This window comes from Oncorhynchus mykiss, chromosome 20, assembly GCF_057628025.1.
Source record: "Oncorhynchus mykiss isolate SJ-2025 chromosome 20, ASM5762802v1, whole genome shotgun sequence".
NCBI lineage: Eukaryota > Metazoa > Chordata > Actinopteri > Salmoniformes > Salmonidae > Oncorhynchus > Oncorhynchus mykiss.
In genome coordinates, this window is record NC_143041.1 from 19074597 (window position 1) to 19097460 (window position 22864).

General features: G+C 47.4%; 1 protein-coding gene across 21 annotated transcripts in view; it reads left to right on the forward strand.

Annotated features, from left to right (window-relative positions):
* LOC110499018 (pleckstrin homology domain-containing family A member 1) overlaps nucleotides 1–22546 on the forward strand; it is a 35593-nt gene extending 13047 nt beyond the window's left edge. The window contains exons 2-13 of one of the 21 annotated variants that reach the window (XM_090212432.1): nucleotides 5529–5698; nucleotides 7316–7372; nucleotides 8096–8141; nucleotides 10388–10485; nucleotides 11842–11964; nucleotides 15320–15460; nucleotides 16052–16120; nucleotides 17592–17656; nucleotides 17993–18056; nucleotides 18244–18333; nucleotides 19065–19135; nucleotides 20717–22546. In XM_090212432.1, coding sequence (XP_090068558.1) covers nucleotides 5558–5698; nucleotides 7316–7372; nucleotides 8096–8141; nucleotides 10388–10485; nucleotides 11842–11964; nucleotides 15320–15460; nucleotides 16052–16120; nucleotides 17592–17656; nucleotides 17993–18056; nucleotides 18244–18333; nucleotides 19065–19135; nucleotides 20717–20954 — 1203 coding nt within the window. In that variant the 5' untranslated portion in view covers nucleotides 5529–5557 and the 3' untranslated portion in view covers nucleotides 20955–22546. Of the gene's footprint in view, nucleotides 1–5525; nucleotides 5699–7315; nucleotides 7373–8095; nucleotides 8142–10387; nucleotides 10486–11841; nucleotides 11965–15319; nucleotides 15461–16051; nucleotides 16121–17591; nucleotides 17657–17992; nucleotides 18057–18243; nucleotides 18334–19064; nucleotides 19136–20272 lie in introns of all 21 variants that reach the window. The other 20 variants (XM_090212440.1, XM_090212434.1, XM_090212443.1 and 17 more) reach the window with 20 other exon arrangements.
* The last annotated feature ends 318 nt before the right edge of the window (nucleotides 22547–22864 follow it).

Here is a 22864-nt window from a genome sequence, read left to right on the forward strand (position 1 = left end):
CTCTCTCTCTCTCTCTCTGTTTTCTGGTCCTAAAAATAATACCAAAAACCCAATTCCCTGGAGGGTGTGTGTGTTCAGGCACCCATGAGATTTGGGAGGCTAGGACTAAGTCACAGCTGTACACATACAAAGAGAGGGTAGGAAGAGAAGGGAAAACTGCATAGAGCGAGTGTAAGTAGGGATAAAGTCAGAGGGACGAGAGAAGCAGATGGAGAGGGAGGGAGCTATTCTGAGGTTCTGGTACTTTTGGCCCCAGGAGGGCCCCTGCTCTGCTCTGTGTGTCGCTCTGGACACAGGAGGTCTACAGCCAGGTGGCTAGGTGGTCTTGCTTTTGTTCCAGCGCAGCACTGACACCTGATTTCAGCTTGTCCACTTATTATGGTCTTCAGTTTAGATAGTTAATTGAAGTCTTCAATTGTCTTATATTTTGACAGTTCGTTTTCAGGAATGTATGCTACACAGGTAGCATACAGTGTTGGTTTTCATTTGACGGTTTAGCCTTCTTTGGAAGCTGGTGTACAAAAAAACAGCGGTGTATCTATCTTTCTCTTGCTCGCTCATTCGCTCGCTCTCTCTCTCTCTCCACCCCCTCTCTTTCTCCCTCTCTCATTATCTCTGGTTGGTATGCAAACACTGTTTATCTTCCTTGTGTGACCCCATTAGACAGATATTTTTGTTGCATTCCAAACGCACTGTAATTAGGCTGAATGACTGAAAGCACATCCAACTTGTTACACTAGGCCTACCGTACACAAGTTGGAAATTAAAAGAGCACCCAGTCTAGTAACTTAGTGCGGGACCCGTCCAGGCAGAGGGCACATTCGTAATGGCACTCTGTTCTCTAAAGTGCTCTACTTTTGACCAGAGCCCCTGGTCAAAAGTAGAGCGCCATCTACAGAATCGAGTGGCGTTTTCAAAAAGCAGCCTGAGAGTATGGCCCAGGGAATGCAGTGAATGAACCATGAACACCAGAGCTTTTTAATGGATATGTGCTGTAGCATTCAGGCCCATAGCCAGAGAGCCAGTCAAGGAGCATCGGCGTGTCACAGGTGGAAAATTTGTCGCGGAAATCAGCCTGTTTTACATAGCGGGGATGAAAAGAACATCCATTTTGACTGTAATGGTCTTCCCGAATTAGAAGCATTAGCGCATCACACTGTTCATATAGCACTGGACGCTAACCGCTCAAATCCCGTTGTGACGCAGTGGTGGACACGTTGGCGTGACAGGCCCCACGGAATGTTTTCAAGGTTTAAAATATCTGTCCACGACGCCTCAGGCGACCTGTCTTCTCGACACCCTAACCTCACGGGAATGTCTGGAGGCTGAGAATGCCTGCGCTCTCCGCTTACATCTTACTTTGCGTGCCTCTGCTTCCTCACCACAATGCGCACACACACACACACACACACACACACACACACAGTCACACACACACACACACACACACACACACAGTCACATGCACACACACACACAGTCACACACACGCACACACACACACAGTGACACAGTCGCACACACACGCACACACACACACACAGTCACACACACGCACACACACACACACGCATGCACTGAGCCGTGCATTGTTTGTACCGTCACTGCAGACTCTGTTCCTCATTTCCTTCGTTATAGCATAGCAGCAGTGTCCTGTTTGTAGGACACCGCTGCTGTACAGACCTGTGTGTGTGTGTTTTTACGTTTTAATGCCACGGCCACAAGTAATGTGAAATGGCTTTATTGCAAGCTTCAAACCCAACAATGCAGTAATGGATATCAATGTAGTACTAAAAATAACAAAAGGTAGAACAAAAACACACAAGGTATGACGATAAGAAGAGCACGAGGAAGTAAGAAAGCGTACTATATACAGGGTCGGTTTCAGTACCATATTTACAATGTGCAGGGATGCTGGAGTGATCGAGGTAGACATGTAAAGGGGTAAGGTGACTAGGCAAAAGGATATATGATAAACAGAGTAGCAGCAGCGTATATATGATGACTGTATGTGAGTGTGTGGCGAGTCAGTATAAATGTGTGTGCATGTTATGTGTATGTGAGCAAATTATGGGCGTGGGCGTGTCGGTGTGCGTGAGTCAACTCCGATTGTCTGTGTATCCATTTTGTTTGCTATTTATCAGTCTTATGGCTTGGGGATAGAAGCTGTTCAGGATCCCGCTGGTGTCAGACTTGATGCACCGGTATGACTTGGGTGTCTGGAATCTTTTCAGGACTTTCTTGGCCTTCCTTTAACACCACCTAATATAGAGGTCCTGGATGGCAGGGAGCTCAGCTCCAGTGATTTACTAGGCTGTCCCTCACCAGCCACTGTAGCGCCATGCGATCGAGGGCGGTGCCATACCAAGCAGCGATGCAACCATTCAAAATGGTCTCAGTGGCACAACTGTACAACCTTTTGAGGATTTAAGGGCCCATGCCGAACCTTTTCAACCTCCTGATGGGGGAGAGGCACTGTCACGCCTTCTTCACGACTGTGCGAGTGTGTGGTCCATTTTAAGTCCTTAGTGATTTGGACACCGAGGATGCCTACCACCGTTGTGTCGTCAGCAAACTTGATGATGGAGTTGGAGGCGTGTGTGGCCACACAGTCATGGGTGAACAGGGAGTACAGGAGAGGACTAAGAACACATCCCTGTGGGGCCTCAGTGTTGAGGGTCGATGTGGCGGAGGTGATGTTGCGTACCCTGGGGTCGGCCTGTCATGAAGTCCAGGATGCAGTTGCAAAGGGAGGTGTTCAGTCCCAGGGTCCTAAGCTTGGTCACGACAGTGGTGTTTAACGCTGAGCTGTAGTCAATGAACAGCTGTCTCACATAAGAGGAATACCTATCTAGTTGGGTGCGGGCAGTGTGGAGTGCAATTGAGATTGCGTCGACTATGGATCTGTTGGGGCGGTATGCAAATTGGAGTGGGTCTAGGGTGTCTAGCATTATGGAATTGATGTGTGTCATAACCAGCCTCTCAAGCACTTCATGATTACATATGTGAGCACTAAAGGGTGGTAGTCATTGCGGCATGAAGCCTTAGAGTTCTTGGGAACAGGGATGATTGTGGTCATCTTAAAACATGTGGGGATTACAGACTGGGACAAGGAGAGGTTGAAAATGACTGTGAATATGCCTGCCAGCTGTTCTGCGCATGCTCTGAGAACCCGCCCTGAAATACCACCCTGCAGTGTGTGTGTGTGTTGGGATCTCCAGGGCACCTGGCCAGGCTAAGTGTGTTAATCCCAGTGTGTTTACTCACCCAGCAGTGCTGTTCCTGAGCCACAGCCTTAACGCTGTGTGTTAGTTATTCCCACTGGGCCAGAGGTCACTACCTAGCAGCCACTCTGAACACCAAAGGCCCCCCCCCCCCCCAACGCTTCAGGCTCAACTTCAACGTACCCCGATGCCCGTGATTGACGGAGGAGGGCGACAATGGAAACTGGCCTTGGAGAGATCCCATGGTCTGGGGGCATGCCATCCAGCCTGCTGAGCCTCGCACTGGAGCGGAGCGGCCTGTTTGTAAACAATCCCATGCCTCAGCCACGCTCACACTTCCTCCCCCTGGACAGACCTGGGGCGGCAGGAAATTTGGACCGTTGGTCTGCGTACATGCGTGCATGGCCGGGCCTAGCTTTCAGCACCATTACCTCAACACCACATACAGGAGCTGGGGCCTCAGGCCTGGGCCCTTTGATGTCAGAAGGCTTTAGATAGTTGAAGATGCAGTCCGGGATCTTAAGCACTTACAAATTCGTAACATATTGTACAAATTTGAATTGCATTTTTGTTTTTAATATGCTCTATATATTTTTTTGCAGGATGTAACATTTCATACTAAATGGATGACACAGAACACAATTGTGCACAATTTTTGGGGACCTGTTTTGGCTCGTGAGCACTCCTTTCAAAACTCCTGGCTGAAATGATAGAAAATCGCTAGAGCGTCACTTTAAGCTACACAGGGACAGCATATACTCTACCCTGCCTGTATGGCCTCAATACAGCACGCTCACCATGGTCGTGTTCACGGGCACACTAAATGTTCAAACATTTTGCAACTAAAAGAGCGTGTCTTATTGGACAGTTCCAGGTAGTCCATCCCCGTTTGGTGCCTAATGAACACGACCCAACAGCCTCTGGTGTCATTTTTAAAACCGTCGAAACATCTGCAGATTCACTGTTTGAAGCTTTGCACGGTGCGACAAGGACAGGGACTATGTGGGGAGAAGTTGTGCCTACAAGGACCGGGACTATGCAGGGAGAAGTTGTGCCTACAAGGACAGGGACTATGCAGGGAGAAGTTGTGCCTACAAGGACAGGGACTATGCAGGGAGAAGTTGTGCTTACAAGGACCGGGACAATGCAGGGAGAAGTTGTGCCTACAAGGACAGGGACTATGCGGGGAGAAGTTGTGCCTACAAGGACCGGGACTATGCAGGGAGAAGTTGTGCCTACAAGGACAAGGACTATGCAGGGAGAAGTTGTGCCTACAAGGGCAGGGACTATGCAGGGAGAAGTTGTGCCTACAAGGATAGGGACTATGCAGGGAGAAGTTGTGCCTACAAGGACAGGGACTATGCAGGGAGAAGTTGTGCCTACAAGGACCGGGACTATGCGGGGAGAAGTTGTGCCTACAAGGACAGGGACTATGCAGGGAGAAGTTGTGCCTACAAGGACAGGGACTATGCGGGGAGAAGTTTTGCCTACAAGGACAGGGACTATGCGGGGAGAAGTTGTGCCTACAAGGACAGGGACTATGCAGGGGGAAGTTGTGCCGTAGTTAGTTTGACTTTTTCCATGGGGACAGTGGAAAAGGTCACTGAACGTTACCACATTAACATTTAGATGACCTGTTTTTCCTGTGCTCCGCGTATCATTTATGGAAAGAAACACTTTTTTTGTTTTCAGAGAGATTATAAAGCGAGTTGGACTTGTGTTGAACTCATCAGTGTTTGGCTGCCATGACCTTTTAACGGGGCAGTCTGGGATTCAAGGGGCTACAGGTGAGTGGGAGTGCTTAAGCAGGATAAGCCTTCCACCCCTCTCTGTAGCCAGCGTTGAAATGTTGACTTATGGCATTATAAACCCTCCCTAAGCCCCTTGTGAAATCTGCCCGCTTATATTCATATCAGGGATAAGCCGTGCCTCTCTGCTATTGGTGTGGTGTAGCGAGAGAGATGGCGAGGGAGGGGAGTGTTGAATGTGACTGTCCCATAAAGAGTAGGAATGGTGTAGTAGCTGTGTACCGTTGTCTACAGCTGTCGGCTAGACTAACTACAGCTTTAGACTAGACTAACTTATCGCTTCTTTGGCTGTTTAGCTGAAAGATCGATTTTTGACTCCTGCTCGCTCTCTCTCCCTCTTGTCTCTCTCCTATTGCTCTTCTACTTCCTCTCTCTTTCTCTCTATCCCCACCCCCCCACACACACACACTCCTCTTCCTCTCTCTCTCTCTCTCTCTCTCTCTCTCTCTCTCTCTCTCTCTCTCTCTCTCTCGCCTCCTCATCTCCTCCTTAGCAGCAGTGGAATGAGCAGGCTGAGGCGGGGAGATGCCTTACGTGGATCGGCAGAACAGGATCTGTGGCTTCCTGGACATCGAGGAGAATGAGAACAGCGGCAAGTTCCTCCGACGCTACTTCATCCTGGACACCAAGGAGGGTAGCCTGGTGTGGTACATGGACAACCCACAGGTAGGACAGCAGAGGAGTCCACACAGAAGCAGACTCAGACACAAGTACACAGAACAGATACACACACGTACCCTGGGACGTGTAGTTCTGGACTACATACATTTCACAGGGTAGTGAGTGCTGTGACGCTCTCACTACCCTCAACAGTCGTCATTGTCTGTCTGTTTGCTTAATGCATGCATTTAGGCTGATGTCATTACTTGAATGGGCAGCGGCTGAAGCCGACTCATGTACTTCCTGTGTGCACTGTAGTAGGACAATGGCAGTAGGATGGATTGAATAGCTGCTTGTGTTTGGACTGAGCTAATCTCATAACGTGTTGGACTGGATTGATCTGTCTGGTCTGGCCAGACCACTCTGGGCCCCATCAAGAAGAAATGTGTGTGTCATCCGCTGGGGAGATGATGTTACATCTGGGATAACAAACCCCCCCCCCCCACACCGCAACCCGTACGTCTGCCCAGCCGCCCCGTAGGTCCATTACCTGTCCATTACCTGTCCCCCCCCCCCCCCCCCCGCAGAACTCTACTCTCGTGACGTGTGAAGTAAGGCTAATGACTTGAGCTTTTTCATCTTCGAACTTCTTATGGGATTTTACGCTGCCGTCGATATAAAGTATAGCTGCTTTACAGTTGGAACAGTATAATAGTGCTCTATAGCAGGGGTACTCGCGTATTATTTGAGAAGGTCCGGTCACCCAAATTTTCTAGGTGGCGAAGGTCCGGGTGGATAATGTAATTCATCGGCGTAGTAACAAACCCCCCCAACGCAACCAATGCCCCCCCCCCACAAACTGTTCACACCCCTCTTATTGGCGGAAGTAAATGTTTCTGTTTTAAAGCTAATTTCCTGCAATTATATGCATTCTTCCATGTCTTGTGTGCTTGTGATACCGGGGTCGAAGCCTAACCGTTTTGGTCCGTATGGACCCCGTTCTGGTCCGTATGGACCCCGTTCTGGGTCCAGATCCGGTCAGTGGTCACCCAGTTGAGTATGGAGGCTCTATAGTATAACAGCAGTGTTACTGATTTGGACATTCCTTTACGTGGCATAAAATGACAAGAGAAAGGATTCATCTTGTAAACCTGATATAGATGCTAACCAATCAATCAAACATTGGTGTAAACAGAAAAAAAACTCTCCTGAGAATGCTGCTTTGCAGGCCCTTTAAAGCATGTCATCTTGTTTGGCTGGGAGTGGGAGCTCAGTGAGGAATACTTGTACAAAGACCGATTTGGTCATGCCCCCCCAAAAAATATGTAATTTATTGATGCTGCCCTGGGCTCTGAATTATTTAATTCAGTTTAGTTTCCATCTCGTTCTCCAAGACCCGCTAAAAGATTCATGCTTTATCACTGTTGAATTTCTTTGATTCTCAGACAGTTTTCAGACTCTTTAAGTTCTACTCCCAAGTTCACTCCGGTTCTATTCTCCTCCGAACCTTCTCTAGCTGTCCCTTTTGATTTCCTGTTCTACCACTGTCCACTTTATATTATATTATTATATTATGTTTTCAGGTTTGCGATCTCACAATTTCTCTCTCTCTCTCTCTCTCTCTCTCTCTCTCTTCTCTCTCCTCTCTCTCTCTCTCCCTCACTGTCTCTGTCTGGTGTTTAGAACCTACCCAAAGGAGCTGAACATGTTGGCTCCTTCAAACTCTCTTACATCTCGAAGGTCAGTCAAGTTGTCCAATTATATCTTGTCTGACAGACACAGACATGGCAAACCACAGTCTTAGGTGTGAACATCTGGTGTTTCCCTTCGGTGTTTATTTATTTGGTGGTGGCAACCGTCGAGCTGTGGGGGTCGTAATAGCCGTGGTCAGCCCATTGGTGTGGTTTAAATAGGTCCGTATTTGGCGGCAGAGAGAGAAATGTGCACTTTTTTTTTGTTGGCACATTTGCTATTATTCTGTACATTTTTCCATGGAGCTGAGACATTTTTTTTTTTCCTTTGTGAAATCACATTTCCTGCAATTTTATGCATTTTTCCATGGCTAATTCTGTGTTCTTATGCTCAAACATTATAATATTAAACCATTGGGGAAGCCAATCGGGGGTCCCTAGGGATGTGCCCTGCGTGTCCTGTCAGTAATCCAGCCAACACAAAAAATCTCCTAAATTCTTATTTATTTTTAAATTCTCCTTGACAGTCGAGCTTTTATTTATGGGGTTTTCTAGTTGTTAAAGATGTATATTATAAAACAATATATAGGTAAAGGACCTAGTCTACATACTTTCTGTTTAGTCATTTTAAGGTTCTACTGAAAGTGTTTTTCTATCCCGAAAATTAATAGCAGTGGTCTGGTGCCGTTGCTAAGTGCATATATGGGAAACATTAACATCTGCCCCACTTTCACTCATTATCTTCCTCTCTTCCTATCACTCTCTCTCCTAGGTGAGTGATGCCACCAAGCTGCGACCGAAGGCGGAGTTCTGCTTCGGTAAGTCCTACAACCTCTGGATTTGACACAGTGGATCCGTGAACCAAATGTTTGCGACACTGGACGGTGGTTTTTATATGTGTAGGAGTACTGTACGTTTTGGCTAGCGCAGTGGTAAGTATTGTCTCTCAGGTTGGCGCTGGTTGGTGGCATTGTGCTGTCTGAGGGGGCTGTGAAGGAGGAAGCAGGGGGCACTGGGGAGGGAGCGTTCAGGGTTTGGTAGTAGGCTTGTAGCAAGGAGGCTCTTAACCTTCAGCTATTGTTCATCAGAGTAGACCGGACAAACACACTGTAGGGGGCTTTGTCAACTGCTCCCCAGGGGATTCAAATGAGAAACCAGGGCCTCGTAACATGTGCTTTACACACACACACACACACACAATACTTAGGGTCTTCAGTGTCATTCTCTCAGGGCCCCTTCATACTAATTGGACTAGAATGAGTTAGTTCACTGAGGTAGATGATGTGAGGTCCCGTGCAGCTCATAGATGGTAGCCAGTAATTGCACTGTTCACCTGTCCTCTCCTTCCACAGTCTCCTTTTCCCTCTATTCCTCCCTCCCTACGTTGCGGAGGTTTGGATGGGACAGTTTCCTATATGACGTGCTGTTGTTCAACAGGCCCTTTGTCCCTCAGCGGCACCAGTCAGGAGTATAGCTCCCCCACACTCAATAGAAGGAAGCAGTAGGATGACCCGCCTGTGACTGCAAAGCGCTGGCTTGACCCAAGCAAGTCATTGGATGAGGGGGGTGTTGGGGTCTCGCGCTTTCCTGCATGACAGGATGCTGGCGTCCCAATCGGAACCCACCCTCTCTAAATCTCTGGGATATTTTTAGCCTCGTTATTTGCATGAACCAGATCCACTTTTGGATTCCTCCCCCAATAGTCCCATCAATCTATTCCGCCACTACACAGGGGGGGGGGGGGGGGGGGGGTGCTCTGGTGAAGCATTGTGAGGCTCATAGAAAAACTGAGAAGTTGAGTGGGATGGTGGAAGACTGATACACTGAGTGTACAAAGCATTAGGAACAGCTGGTTTTTCCATGACATAGACTGACCAGGTTAATTCAGGTGAATGCATGATCCCTTATTGATGTCACTTGTTAAATCTACTTCAATCAGTGTAGCTGAAGGGAAGAAAACTGGTAAAAGAAGGATTTCTAAGCCTTGAGACATGGATTGTGTATGTGTGCCATTCAAAGGGTGAATGGGCAAGACATACGATTGAAGTGAATTGGAAGGGGTATGGTAGTAGGTACAAGGTGCACCGGTGTGTGTAATAATGGTGCTTAACATGCATTTTGAATGATTACCCCATCTTTGTACCCACACATACAATTATGTGTAATTAAACTTTGGATGGTGCATCAATTCACCCAGTCACTGCAAAGATACAGGCGTCCTTCCTAACTCTGTTGCCAGAGAGGAAGGAAACTGCTCAGGGATTTCACCACTTTTTAAAACAGTTAGAGTTTAATGGCTGTGATGGGAGAACTGAGTCAGCTGTTGTATAGCAATGGCCAGCATTCTAAAGGTGTCCTCTGTCATTTGTTGAGTTATCCCAGGAAGTTCCAGATTTGGATCCCTTGGACTTGTATTATTTCCCAGTATGACAAATTTCACTAAAACAACCCCAATTTATGTTTTGTAATGTTATTGTTTCAATGATAGTGCATCATCATATTTACCAAATTCCGTGGTTTTTAAGACTAGATCCACCCAATACAATGTTCCATTGTTGTTTGAAACGGTCATTTTCAATGAGAACGTTTACATTCCAACGTGTCTCATCATCCCTTCATCAGCCTGCAAACATTCTATTGCGTAGACTCCCATAAACAAGACATAGAAAAGTATGACTATTTTGGAGTGGCTATCATATTTTAATACCATCAAACCTTTGCCACCCCAAAGCGGACACATTTTACCTCTGGCCCGTAGACTAGTAGATTGCTATTTGGGATGAAATAAAAGTTCTCTCTCTGGATTCTGAACTTGGGATCCTGTCGACTGTTAACCGCATGATATTCTCTGAGTGTCAGACTAGTTAGCAGGAATATATTACAGCGACGACATGTGGACCTAACTGACAGACTCTTTTTGAAAACTGACCGGAATCTATCTATCTATCTCTTGCTTTCTCCCTCTCTCCCTCTCTCTCTCTCTCTCCCTCTCCCTCTCCCTCTCCCCTCTCTCTCTCTCTCTCTCTCTCTCTCTCTCTCTCTCTCTCTCTCTCTCTCTCTCAAGTCATCAATGCTGGTATGAGGAAGTTCTACCTCCAGGCCAACGATCAGCAGGATCTGGTAGAGTGGGTCAACGTGCTCAACAACGCCACCAAGATCACAGTGAGTGCCCCGCCCTGCTACCTGTCATAAGTAGCACTTTGTCACAGCACCACCTCCTGTTGTACAAGACTGCTCCCATCTCAACCCCTCTGGGAAGGATCTGTTATTCACAATAAGGATGTGTTAGCCCATTTCAGCCAGCGTGAGTGGAAGTTTTTACAGGACAAGAAGGGCGTGATGGAGGAGGATGACAAGACAAGGGCATACCACGCATGTGTCTACTGTCAAGTCAACAGGGGAGAGACATACCTTATGAAACAGTCATTGCACACAGTGTTACGGTCTGCTGGGACCAGGAGCCCATATCTGTCTCCTAGAGGGCATCGAAACCCCTCTGGACGGGGGGGATCATTTCCATGAGTGCGTCGCTGAGGGCCAGGGCAACGAAAGTGGCTTACTCTGCTCCTCTCCCTCTCCTCTGACTAGCCCTGGAATGCACGCATGCACACATACACAGGCAGGCACTTACACGCGCGCACACACAGACCAGAGTAGGCAGGACAAAGGGGAAGGTGTGTGTCGTGAGTCACGGACGGTCTCTACAGATTTGAGGGCTTCTGAAAATAACGCTCTCTCTTTGAAACGGCAGTGCAGGGACAGAGCAGAGCTGTGTGCCTATGGATCAGCTTTCACAAAGATGCATAGAGAGGATGTCTCACTCCAATTACTCTTAAACCACATCCATGTATGAGGCAGGGACTGGGCGTTGAGTATAGTAACGTAATAATGAACTTTTATAATGACTTCAATACAGTGTTGTGCTCGTCATTGAGTTATATCCTGCTGCTGACAGACTGCAAAACAGTCTCACTGTTACTCAACAAGCTCCCATACACAGTCTCACTGTTACTCAACAAGCTCCCATACACAGTCTCACTGTTACTCAACAAGCTCCTGTACACAGTCTCACTGTTACTCAACAAGCTCCCATACACAGTCTCACTGTTACTCAACAAGCTCCCATACACAGTCTCACTGTTACTCAACAAGCTCCCATACACAGTCTCACTGTTACTCAACAAGCTCCTGTACACAGTCTCACTGTTACTCAACAAGCTCCCATACACAGTCTCACTGTTACTCAACAAGCTCCCGTACACAGTCTCACTGTTACTCAACAAGCTCCCATACACGGTCTCACTGTTACTCAACAGTGTAGCAGTGTCTCTCTGAAGCCCCCAGGCTAGAGTTGATGGAAAATACACTAACAAGCAGGCAGGGAGTACATCACATCACTACAGAGACTGTAGAGGGACACATCTAACAAGCTATCAGAGAATGTTGTCCACACTGCTGGTCCTGGACTCCTGGCTCCTGGTGCACTCTGGGAGTTGATGTTTATTTAACATGTTCCAGGTGCCAAAGTCGGGGGACGGCCAGCCCAGTGCAGAGATGCCTCAGGAGGTGCTGGGTTCCATGAAGCAGATCTCCTATAAGACGGAGATCATAGGAGGGGTACCCATCATCACTGCCACACAGGTAAGGAAGGATCACCAGTCTGGCCCAGCACTTAACGAACCCTAACCTTGCCCACTCATATGAACATGCGTAGAGTTGCAAAAAAATTTAAGTAACTAATGAAGTTCTCAGGTTTTTCAGAAGTCCTGGTTAGAATATTCCTGGAATCAAGAAGGAATAAGCAGGATATCCAGGATTCCTTCACCTGGGATTTCTGGGATTTTGGGAGAGTTACTGAACATTTCTGGACATATCTGACATATTTATGTCATATCTGACATATATTTGAAGGCCACCTGCTCTGATGTGGCATGGAGCACTTCAGTCAAGTGTGGTTTCAGACAGTTACAGGCAAGGACATTCCGAGACTTGTCCCGAAGCCACTCCTGCATTGTCTCGGCCGTGTGCTTAGGTTCGTTGTCCTGTTGGAAGGTGAACCTTCACCCCAGTCTGAGGTCCTGAACGCTCTGGAGCACGTTTTTCATCAAGGATCACGTTGTGCTTTGCTCCGTTCATCTTTCCCTCTCGGTCTCCCAGTCCCTTCCGCTGAAAAACATTCCCACAACATGATGCTGCCACCACTTCACCATAGGGATGGTGGCAGGGTAGCCTAGTGGTTAGAGCGTTGGACTAGTAACCAGAAGGTTGCAAGTTCAAACTCCTGAGCTGACAAGGTACAAATCTGTCGTTCTGCCCCTGAACAGGCAGTTAACCCACTGTTCCTAGGCCGTCATTGAAAATAACAAATTGTTCTTAACTGACTTGCCCAAAGGTCAAAAAATGGTATTGGCCAGGTGATGAGCGGTGCCTGGTTTCCTCCAGATGTGATGCTTTTTGGTACCCTTCCCCAGATCTGTGCCTAGACACAATCCTGTCTCTTCGGACAATTCCTTCGACCTCCTTGCTTGGTTTTTGCACTGACATGCACTGTCAACTGCGGGACCTCATACAGACAGGTGTGTGCCTTTTCTAAATCATGTCCAATCAATCGAATTTACTACAGATGGACTCAGTCAAGTTGAAGAAACATTTCAAGGATGATCAATGGAAACAGGATGCACCTGAGCTCAATTTCAAGTCTCACAGCAAAAGGTCTGAATACTTACTGTATTTAAATAATGTATATTAAAATAATGTATAATAATGTAACATTTCTAAAAACCTGTTTGTCATTATGGAGTATTGTGTGTAGATCGTTTTTTTTTTTTTTTTTTTCAATCCATTTTCGAAGAAGGCTGTAATGTAAGAAAAAGTGAAGAGGTCTGAAAACTTTCCGAATGCGCTGTAAATTGACAGTCTGTCTGAAGGTGTCCATGGATCAGGCCATCTTTTAGCTAGACAGACAGTGACAGACATTGAATATAGTGCTCCACTGACTGAGGAGCTCAGTCACTGTATGTTTGCTGCTGTGTATGAGCTATGAGCAGTACAAATCATATCCTGTCTTGTGCTGGTATCTGGTGTATAGCCAATAGTAGCTGAAAGTGAAAATTCACATCCAGATGCTCAAGCAATGGCCTCTGATGTCACTTCCTGTGTGGGTGGTGGTGGTGCAGTGGGCCTCAACTTCTGCTTGACACATGCAACAGGCAGTGAATTCTCTATCATATCTCTAGTCACTGTAGACGATGTGGTGGGGGGCTTTTCCCACACTCATCTGATTCTGCATGTCTGTCTGTGCGTTGGCGTGCCAGATTGGTTTTGTAGTTGTGTGTGTTTTATTTATTAAACTTTTATTTAGTAATGGGAAATGCAATGAGACCAGGGTCTCATTTTCAAAGGTGCCCTGAGCACAGCAATACAAGAGTATGAAAATCGAACTAAGATTAAAAATATAGATTGTGTTTGTACTTCGTACACTTATAAACTCAGCAAAAAAAAGAAACGTCCCTTTTTTCAGGACCCTGTCTTTCAAAGATAATTAGTAAAAATCCAAATAACTTCACAGATCTTCATTGTAAAGGGTTTTAACACTGTTTCCCATGCTTGTTCAATGAACCATAAACAATTAATGAACATGCACCTGTGGAACGGTCGTTAAGACACTAACAGCTTACAGACGGTAGGCAATTAAGGTCACAGTTATGAAAACTTAGGACACTAAAGAGGCCTTTCTACTGACTCTGAAAAACACCAAAAGAAAGATCCCCAGGATCCCTGCTCATCTGCGTGAACGTGCCTTAAGCATGCTGCAAGGAGGCAGGAGGACTGCAGATGTGGCCAGGGCAATAAATTGCAATGTCCTTATATGAGACTCCTAAGATAGCGCTACAGGACAGACAGCTGATCGTCCTCGCAGTGGCAGACTATGTGTAACAACACCTGCACAGGATCAGTACTTCTGAACATCACACCTGCGGGACAGGTACAGGATGGCAACAACAACTGCCGAGTTACACCAGGAACGCACAATCCCTCCATCAGTGCTCAGACTGTCCGCAATAGGCTGAGAAGCTTGACAGGACTGAGAGCTTGTAGGCCTGTTGTAAGGCAGGTCCTCACCAGACATCACCTGCACCTATGGGCACAAACCCAACGTCGCTGGGCCAGACAGGACTGGCAAAAAGTGCTCTTCACTGACAAGTTGCGTTTTGTCTCACCAGGGGTGATGGACGGATTTGCGTTTATTGTCGAAGGAATGAGCGTTACGCCGAGGCCTGTACTCTGGAGCGGGATCAATTTGGAGGTGGAGGGTCCGTCATGGTCTGGGCGGTGTCACAGTATCATCGGACTGAACTTGTTGTCATTGCAGGCAATCTCAACGCTGTGCGTTACAGGGAAGACATCCTCCTCCCTCATGTGGTACCCTTCTTGCAGGCTCATCCTGACATGACCCTCCAGCATGGCAATGCCACCAGCCATACTGCTCATTCTGTACGTGATTTCCTGCAAGACAGGAATGTCAGTGTTCTGCCATGGCAAGTGAAGAGCCCGGATCTCAATCCCATTAAGCACATCTGGGACTTGTTGGATCGGAGGGTGAGGGCTAGGACCATTCCTCCCAGAAATGTCCGGGAACTTGCAGGTGCCTTGGTGGAAGAGTGGGGTAACATCTCACAGCAAGAACTGGCAAAACTGGTGCAGTCCATGAGGAGGAGATGCACTGCAGTACTTAATTCAGCTGGTGGCCACACCAGATACTGACTGTTACTTTTGATTTTGACCCCCCCTTTGTTCGGGGACACATTATTCCATTTCTGTTAGTCACATGTCTGTGGAACGTGTTCAGTTTATGTTTCATTTGTTGAATTTTATGTTCATACAACAATTTACACATGTTAAGTTTGCTGAGAATAAACGCAGTTGACAGTGATAGGCCATTTCTTTTTTTGCTGAGTTTATGTGTATGTGTCCTCCCTCCTTCTCCGTGGTGCAGGAGCAGGGCGACGGGGGGCAGAACGGAGCAGACAGGGGGGGCCTGCGGAAGGCCCACAGCCAGCTGCCCTACTTCCTGGGGCGGGGGGTGCAGGACCAGGCGCTCATCAAGGCTGGATACTGTGTCAAGCAAGGAGCCCTGGTAGGTAGACAGTAGAGGAGGATGCTGTCTGGGGAGAGGGGAGAGAGTGCTGTAGCAGCCTACACTCAAAACCATGGATGTATTCAGGAATGTAGTGGAAAACGTTTTGCACAGACAATGAAAATGAGTGTTTCTTATTGGACAAGTCCAGGTAGTCGCTCCCTGTTTTTGTCCGTTTTTCCCTTGGATGGTACCTAATGAATACACCACAGGCTCGGAGAGATTCTCTGTCAGCTACAAGCATTTAACACTACCAGTGCTGTGTGTTTGTTGTTGTGTTAGGATGATGATGAGTTAGAAAGCAGTGGGATTCTGACCAGATATTTTGGACACAGCCAGGGTGCTGAGGGTGAATTATATCTCTCATTGTTGTTTTACCCTTAACCTACTGTACCTTCTCGTATCCCCTATAAATAGACCATAGTAACCACAGTGATCCAGCCATTCTAAAGCAAACCGTGGTCCTATACAATATCAGAAAAGCAATCATTTAGCCACGCTCTTAGCAAGTGGAAGGATTTGGAGGTGCTGGAAATGTTGATATCCACTTTGTATATGACTTTCGAATGTTTGTAACTTTCTCTTGCGCAGATGAAGAACTGGAAGAGGAGATACTTCTTACTGGAGGAGAATGCGGTCAGCTACTTTAAGTCAGACCTGGTGAGTGGGAATATCTCTTCTTTCCACCGCTGCGGCTGTGAGCGAGGTGACACACACTCCACATAAAGTGTCCCTGAGCCACCCACCCGCCTGCCCCATCACACACACATACAATACAAAGGCGCTGTGTGACCCCGTTGGCCAGCAGTTCGTCTTTGTGTTGCACCTGTGTTTCACAGACCCCTAGAGCCCCGGACAGACGGACACACACACACACCAATCAGATAAGAGTTGACTCCAGGCCTGTGCATTGTTCACGGCTCCCAAAGCTTTTGGCACAGCCACTAATAAATAGGACTTCCAAATCGAGAAGCCTGGTTTTGACTTCTCCTCTATGAGGGAAAGGTTAGATTCCTTGCGTTCACATTCTGAACTGTGGCTAAGTGACTGCTAGATTGTTGATATATCTGTTTTGTCCCGCTCACATTCTGCACCTCCTCTCTCTCATGTTCTGAGGGGTAGAGAACGAGTTCAGACAAGAGGGACACGTTGTCTGCCTCTTCCCCCTCCCTTAGGAGTGGTTGGTGTGCTGCTGCAGTGGAATTAGCTTGACTCCCATTGGCCCTAACACCGGGCCTGAGTGTGTGCTTTCTCTGTTCAGACCTCTTCGTCTCTCCATCCTCTCCTACTGAAATGCCATTAGTGCCTCTATCCCAGGGCCAAAGACATGGTGAGATACGTCTCCTATAGAGATGATAATGCTGGGGTTGCGCTATTGACTGTCCCGGGGCTTGCAACATCAACATATCCAAGTGTTACTGGTCTGAAATGGCTTGCTAGTTTAGCGGTGGTGCGCACTAATAGCGTTTCAATTGTTGACGTCGCTCGCTCGGAGACCTTGAAGTAGTTGTTCCCCTTGCTCTGCATGGGCCGCGGCTTTTTGCGGAGCGAAGGGTAACGATGCTTCGCGGGAGGCAGTTGTTGATGTGTGCAGAGGGTCCCTGGTTTGAGCCCAGGTTGGGGCGGGGAGAGGGACGGAAGCAAAACTGTGACACAAAGCAGACACACAACATATCCAGACAAACACACACACTGTAATCTCATTGTGTGTGTGTGTGTGTGTGAGGTTATAGGGGGACTGGGGTATTGCCTTTGGGGATTGTTGTCTCAGCACGTTGTGGAATGCGTCGTGAATTCCATTCCTGGTGCTCCACTTGTGGACAGCGTAGCATGTCCCAGCGTGTGTGTGTGTGTGGATGGATGGTTGGCAGCAGGTGGGCAGGCATCCTATTATGTTCCTAATAATCTAGCATAATGTCAGAGAGCCTATTGTCAATGATCATATGCTTAGTCCTAGAACCTTTTAGCAGATGGGGGGAAATGAGGCAAGTCCTCAGTTTAGTTGTTGTTTATGTCATGGTTCTTGTGTTGAATTAATGATGTGTTGTGATGGTGTAACATGTTCTGTGGCTGTTTCCTCTTTCTCCCTTTCTCTTTTCTTTCTTTTCTCTCTCTTTTCTCTCTCTCTCAGGAGAGAGAGCCACTGCGTGTGATCCCACTGAAAGAGGTTCACAAAGTTCAGGAGTGCAAACAGAGGTCAGTGTCTTTTTACTCTTTAGTCACTGAGCTAGAGAGATTGGCTATCGACACTGGCGGGACAAGTGCCAAGGTGATAGGGGCTGGGAGGGAGATGTGGGCCATGTGGGATGCAGACCTGGCTGCCAACTGTAGCGTCCTCACAGATGAGAAGTGTAAATGAGAAGTGTAAATGTTGGATATGGATGAGAAGTCTAAATGTTGGATATGGACTCACAGAATTGGCTTACTGTCGTCCTTCGACGGCGACGCGCTCTCTTACGTTCACACCCAGTGATTTACGCTACTGGGATGTTTGAATGTTATTGAAAGAGGTTTTCATGTCTTTCTATCTAGTGACTTAATGCAGAGGGACAATCTATTTGAAGTGGTCACTAGCTCAAGGACCTTTTACATACAGGTGAGAACATTTCTTTCTCCAGTTAATGTCTGAATATATGGACTGAATTCCATTGAAGAGATATAGTTACTGTCCATTGCCATTGGCACACAGTAACCTATTCCTTCTGTCTGTCTGTCTGTCTGTCTGGCTGTCTGGCTGTCTGGCTGTCTGTCTGTTTTCGTGACCCCTCTTCCTTCCTCTGTAGTCGGACAGTCCAGAGGAGATGCACAGTTGGATAAAGGCCATCTCTGGAGCCATTGTGGCCCAGCGGGGGCCTGGACGCTCAGCTGCCTCTGTACGTATTCAGTCTGGGGCTGGGCCTGAGCCACTGGTCCTCCATACTGGCTCTGTCTGGCACCCACAGGGTGTCACAACTTTCAACACTTTAGTTCCAGCCTTGTATTACATGACACACCTGGTTCACTAACCAAGGGCTTGATGGTTAGTTGGATCAGGTGTGTTTGTGCTGGGCTGGAATAAAAGCCTGCACGACATGTGGGTGCCCAGGAAGAGTATTTGGAGATCTCTGCTCCGAGGGGGAGAAACTTGACTGTTTTCGCAGGGAACCATATTTGATCTAAATCCGCTGTTCCGGTTTGGCTAGAATGTCTCTAGTTAGTCTGTTTCTGGCTGTTGAAGAATAAACGTTAAGATCCGGTTTGGATGTAAACCATTCACCCACCCACCACCCCAGCTTAGAAACCTAGACACTCCAATCACAGTTGGGGGAGGGGTTACAGGTTTTTCATTGACATACTGCAGGTGTAGCTTTCACTACAGTACACAAGGCAGTATTCTATCTCTACTCGACCTGGTGACGCTGCTAGATACCCCACCTCGAACCGTAACCGATGGTCGCACCCGGCACAGAATAGAAACCCCCACCTCCAAATCCAGCCACTCTCCTGTCCTCTCTCTCTCTCTCCTCCTTGCCTCTCTCCCTCTCTTGGCCGGAGTGTCCTCCCCCCATTCTCTCTTTCTCTCTCCAAACTCCTAACTAAGCGGTGCACTACTGTGTTGTTGCAGATGCGTCAGGCCCGTCGGCTGTCGAACCCTTGTATACAGAGGTATACATTCCGCAATGGTGAATGCAGCACGTATGTGATTCCCCCGTGTCGGCCAAGCAGCTTCATTTCTGTTTTGCCAAGTAGTAGTCCTAGGTTGCGTCTGAAATGGCACACTATTCCTTAAATAGTGCGCTACTTTTGACCAGGGTGGAGCTCTGGTCAAAAGATGTGCACTATGTTAGGGAATAGGGTGCCATTTCAGACACAGTCCAGTGTAGTGGAATGAAGCTTTGACTGCTTACTCCCCTCTGAAACACCCAAGCAAGCCCAGTTACTAGATAGTAGATAGACTTCCATCTCACGCTTGAGTGCTGATCATTAGCCCCTCCCCCTTCTCCATCCTAACTGTTCTGGACAGACATCCTCTAATCTGCCGTTGATTGACCAGACTAACTCGCCTGATCCACATGACCTCACTCCTCCTCCTTCCAGAGATCAGTAATCGACTGGTCTGTTCTTGACTAGGCTTCTTGGAAAACTCCCTCTGGCATCATTGGTTACCTTCTTCCTCAACTGATTTGAATGCATTTCTAACACATTTTGTGACTTCCAGGTCAGTTTTAAGATTTTTTTTTTACCGAGTTCCCGTTCCTTTATACAGACAATGGGAAAGGGGAAAAAAAGAAGAAAAGCGCCATCTATCTGGTCTCTTTCTATTATAGATAGAAAACACTTACGTCACTGGGTTCCAATGTAGGGTGGGGCGCTGTAGTGCAGTAGTCTGTAGTACAGTAACCTGTAGCTGGTATCTAGGCCCAAGGCTGGTGTTGCATGTTCCCCGACCTATCCTAGAAACACACACACACAGCAATCCTCAAGGTTGACCATTACAGTATATCTTCATTCCTTCTTTCATTCATTCTTTGTCTTCAACATCTTACACTTACCAACTCTGAGACTTTTTAACACTTCCACATGTCTTTTAGAGTCTCTCGTTACCGTTTTGGTTTGGGGAAAGTGTGTCGAGTAGTTTGCTCTCTAATGACCCAGTAATGCTGTGATTCTTGTCAACATGTCGTCGTGCACCCCCACCCCTCTCCGAGCTCTACCCATTTATTCTGATTTCACATCCCTCTGCCCTTCTTGTCTCGAATCTCACCCTGTGTGTCACTTTTCCCACTTTTTCACTCCCTTGCTGGAACTCGCCATTCCTCTACGGGTTTTTAGCTCGTCGTAACTGGTCATCTTTTCGCTAACGGTTGGCCATCTGTTTTCTTTGTTTTGTCTCTGTCGTGTTTTTCAGAGAGTCAAATTTGACAGTGAGATACTAACATTCCCCAAGTGAGCTCTACTGTACATTCACTGTCTACTGTACCACCACTGTCTGTGCTGCCATCCTCCTCCTTCAACTACATCTGCTGCCTCAGTCTGCCGCTGCTTCCCTCCAGCTTCCTCCACTACTCCTCTTTGCTCCTGCACCACTATAGATACTACCACTGCTTCAACTACTGCTGCTGCTGATGCTGTCCTACCTCCCTTTGCCACCCTGTGCCACTGCCCCTGCTACAGCTCTGTGACTGACCTAACTGACTCCCCTGCATCCAGTGCTTCTGAATCTGAATGACTTTGTCCCCCTCCCTACCTCCGTTCCCTCCCCCCAACACTCTGCAGGAGCACAGTGACCACACCCCCTCCGCCTTCTACTGTAGCAGCAATCAGGCGGGACCCCTCGTCCCTCGCTCGCCCATCCAGGCAGAGCTCCCCTACCACCAGCCACAGGGGGGCCCGGGCCCTGACCTGGGACAGCCAGGACTTCTTGGGCCTGCTGCCCTGGCGAGGCCACCAGGGGCCACTACAACCGCACCGCTCCCGCCTCTCTCTCCAGGAGACCCCTCGCCTGTCCAAGTGAGCGCCTCGTTCTGTTACCCCACCAATGCCCACCAGGAGGAGCTGTCGCCATGGAGACGGCGCAGCAAGGTAGAGGGCGACCAACCGGAACTCTCCTCCCTCGGCTTCGAGGACTCAGACCTGCATGTCAGCCAGGTGTGAGCCTCTAACCCTGACCCCTCCTGTCAGGATTCACACTGACAGAAAGGGGACTGGACATAGTGGACAGTCATCAACAACGACAAGAGGAAAGCCAATCAAACGTGACCAATCAGCGCCAACCTGGCCCTCAGGAAGACAGGAAGTGGTCCCTGGCTGTGACCGTTGATCGTCTACTCTCCCCTGTATCCAGACCCTCTCTTAACACAGCAAATGGCGTGACGTTTCAGGGCAAGGAGACACCGTCAGATGTTCTATTTCAGTCTCTTTCGTTGTTGATATTTCTGTTGGGTGTTGCTCTTTCTCTCTTGTTGTTGGTATTGTATGATTCCTGGACATCCTCCCCTCTCCATTGGCTCAAGAGGTTTCAAGAGGTGGACTGGGTTGGCTACTCTGCTGAGAAACTCACAAATCATTTTTTGTCATTATTTCTCACTCCACTTCCTCCTCCCAGACGTCACTTGATTTACTGTTATCAGGGTTGTTGGAACTAATATATATAAAAAAAAAAAAAGGGGCTAGATGTTATTTGTGTTCATAGTTATGTAAACGAAAAAGTTGTAACCGGTGTCAATGAGACAACCCCACTCACACACAAAAACATACACGCGTGGTGTAGACTTGTGTGTACTTTTAACATGACCATTTTGAGTTTCTATCCAAAGCAAGCCGTTGTTGAAGCACATCATGAATCCTCATCGCATCCTAAAGATAACTTTTAGCAGATGAATTTCCCTGCAGCTTTTTCTTATTTTCAGCTGCGTTTTTAGAAAGGAAGTGGGTGTTACGTGTTTCTGTTTCTATTCATCATTTAAAATAGATACGCTTTGAGTCCTTCTGTTCATATGAGAGTTACACCTGTTGTGTTTTAGTCCCTCTCTCTCTCTTTCTTTCTCCCTCTCTCTCTGTCAACCACACACACACACACACTGTCCCACCTCTGTTTTTTTTTTGTTGCCAAATGAAGTCCTGCTCTGTATTGTATGTGCCTGCCAATGTTAGCATGCATTTGAATAGAGACTTCTCCCTCAGGAGGACATAAACAGGACATGTATATGTGCACAACATCTATAGGCCTCTTGGCAGGGCCTTTCAAATGGCACCTTGTGGACACTCATGTGGGCAGACGAGCTGCTCACTGCCCTTGATCTGTTTTCTGGGTGTTCCTTTGTGGTCCTCTTCTCTTTTCTACTGTGGGACTATTTTACTACTTTTCCCGTATGCTGTGACAGTTTGTGTGTCTGTGGGGAGGCCTTCTGTGCCTCTCAGCCGTACTCTTCCTGTAACTTGTTACTGTGTTGCACACCTCTACTGTAAAGCTGGTAAAGTGCCTGCGTTCTCTTTTTATAGAGAGAAGAAAGAAAGATATTTTGACCCTTTTAATTGTGTACCTGATGCTCTGAATCATGTGCATTATTTATTAAGTGGAGTTTGAGAATAAATCAATGGATTCAAGTTGGAGTGACTTTGCTTCTTTTTTGTGTTGACTCAAATCCTTTAAATGTTTTGGTTTTTTTTGAGGTTGGACGCAGTCAAAACAGAAAATTGGGACTAGTGCTGAAGGAAAGAACTACAAGCCCGTGTTTTGCTCAAATATTTTTCTATTACATACAATGTCTGCTATGTTCACTTCTTTTGTAACCCCCACCTTTTCCAGCATGTTATTGTAGATTGCATTTAGAGGTGTAACCCTTTTTTATTTTTTTTTACAGTGTTTTTAAAAGTTGACACATCAAGGCCTGGTAAGACCAGAGGAAAGGACTTGGCAATGCA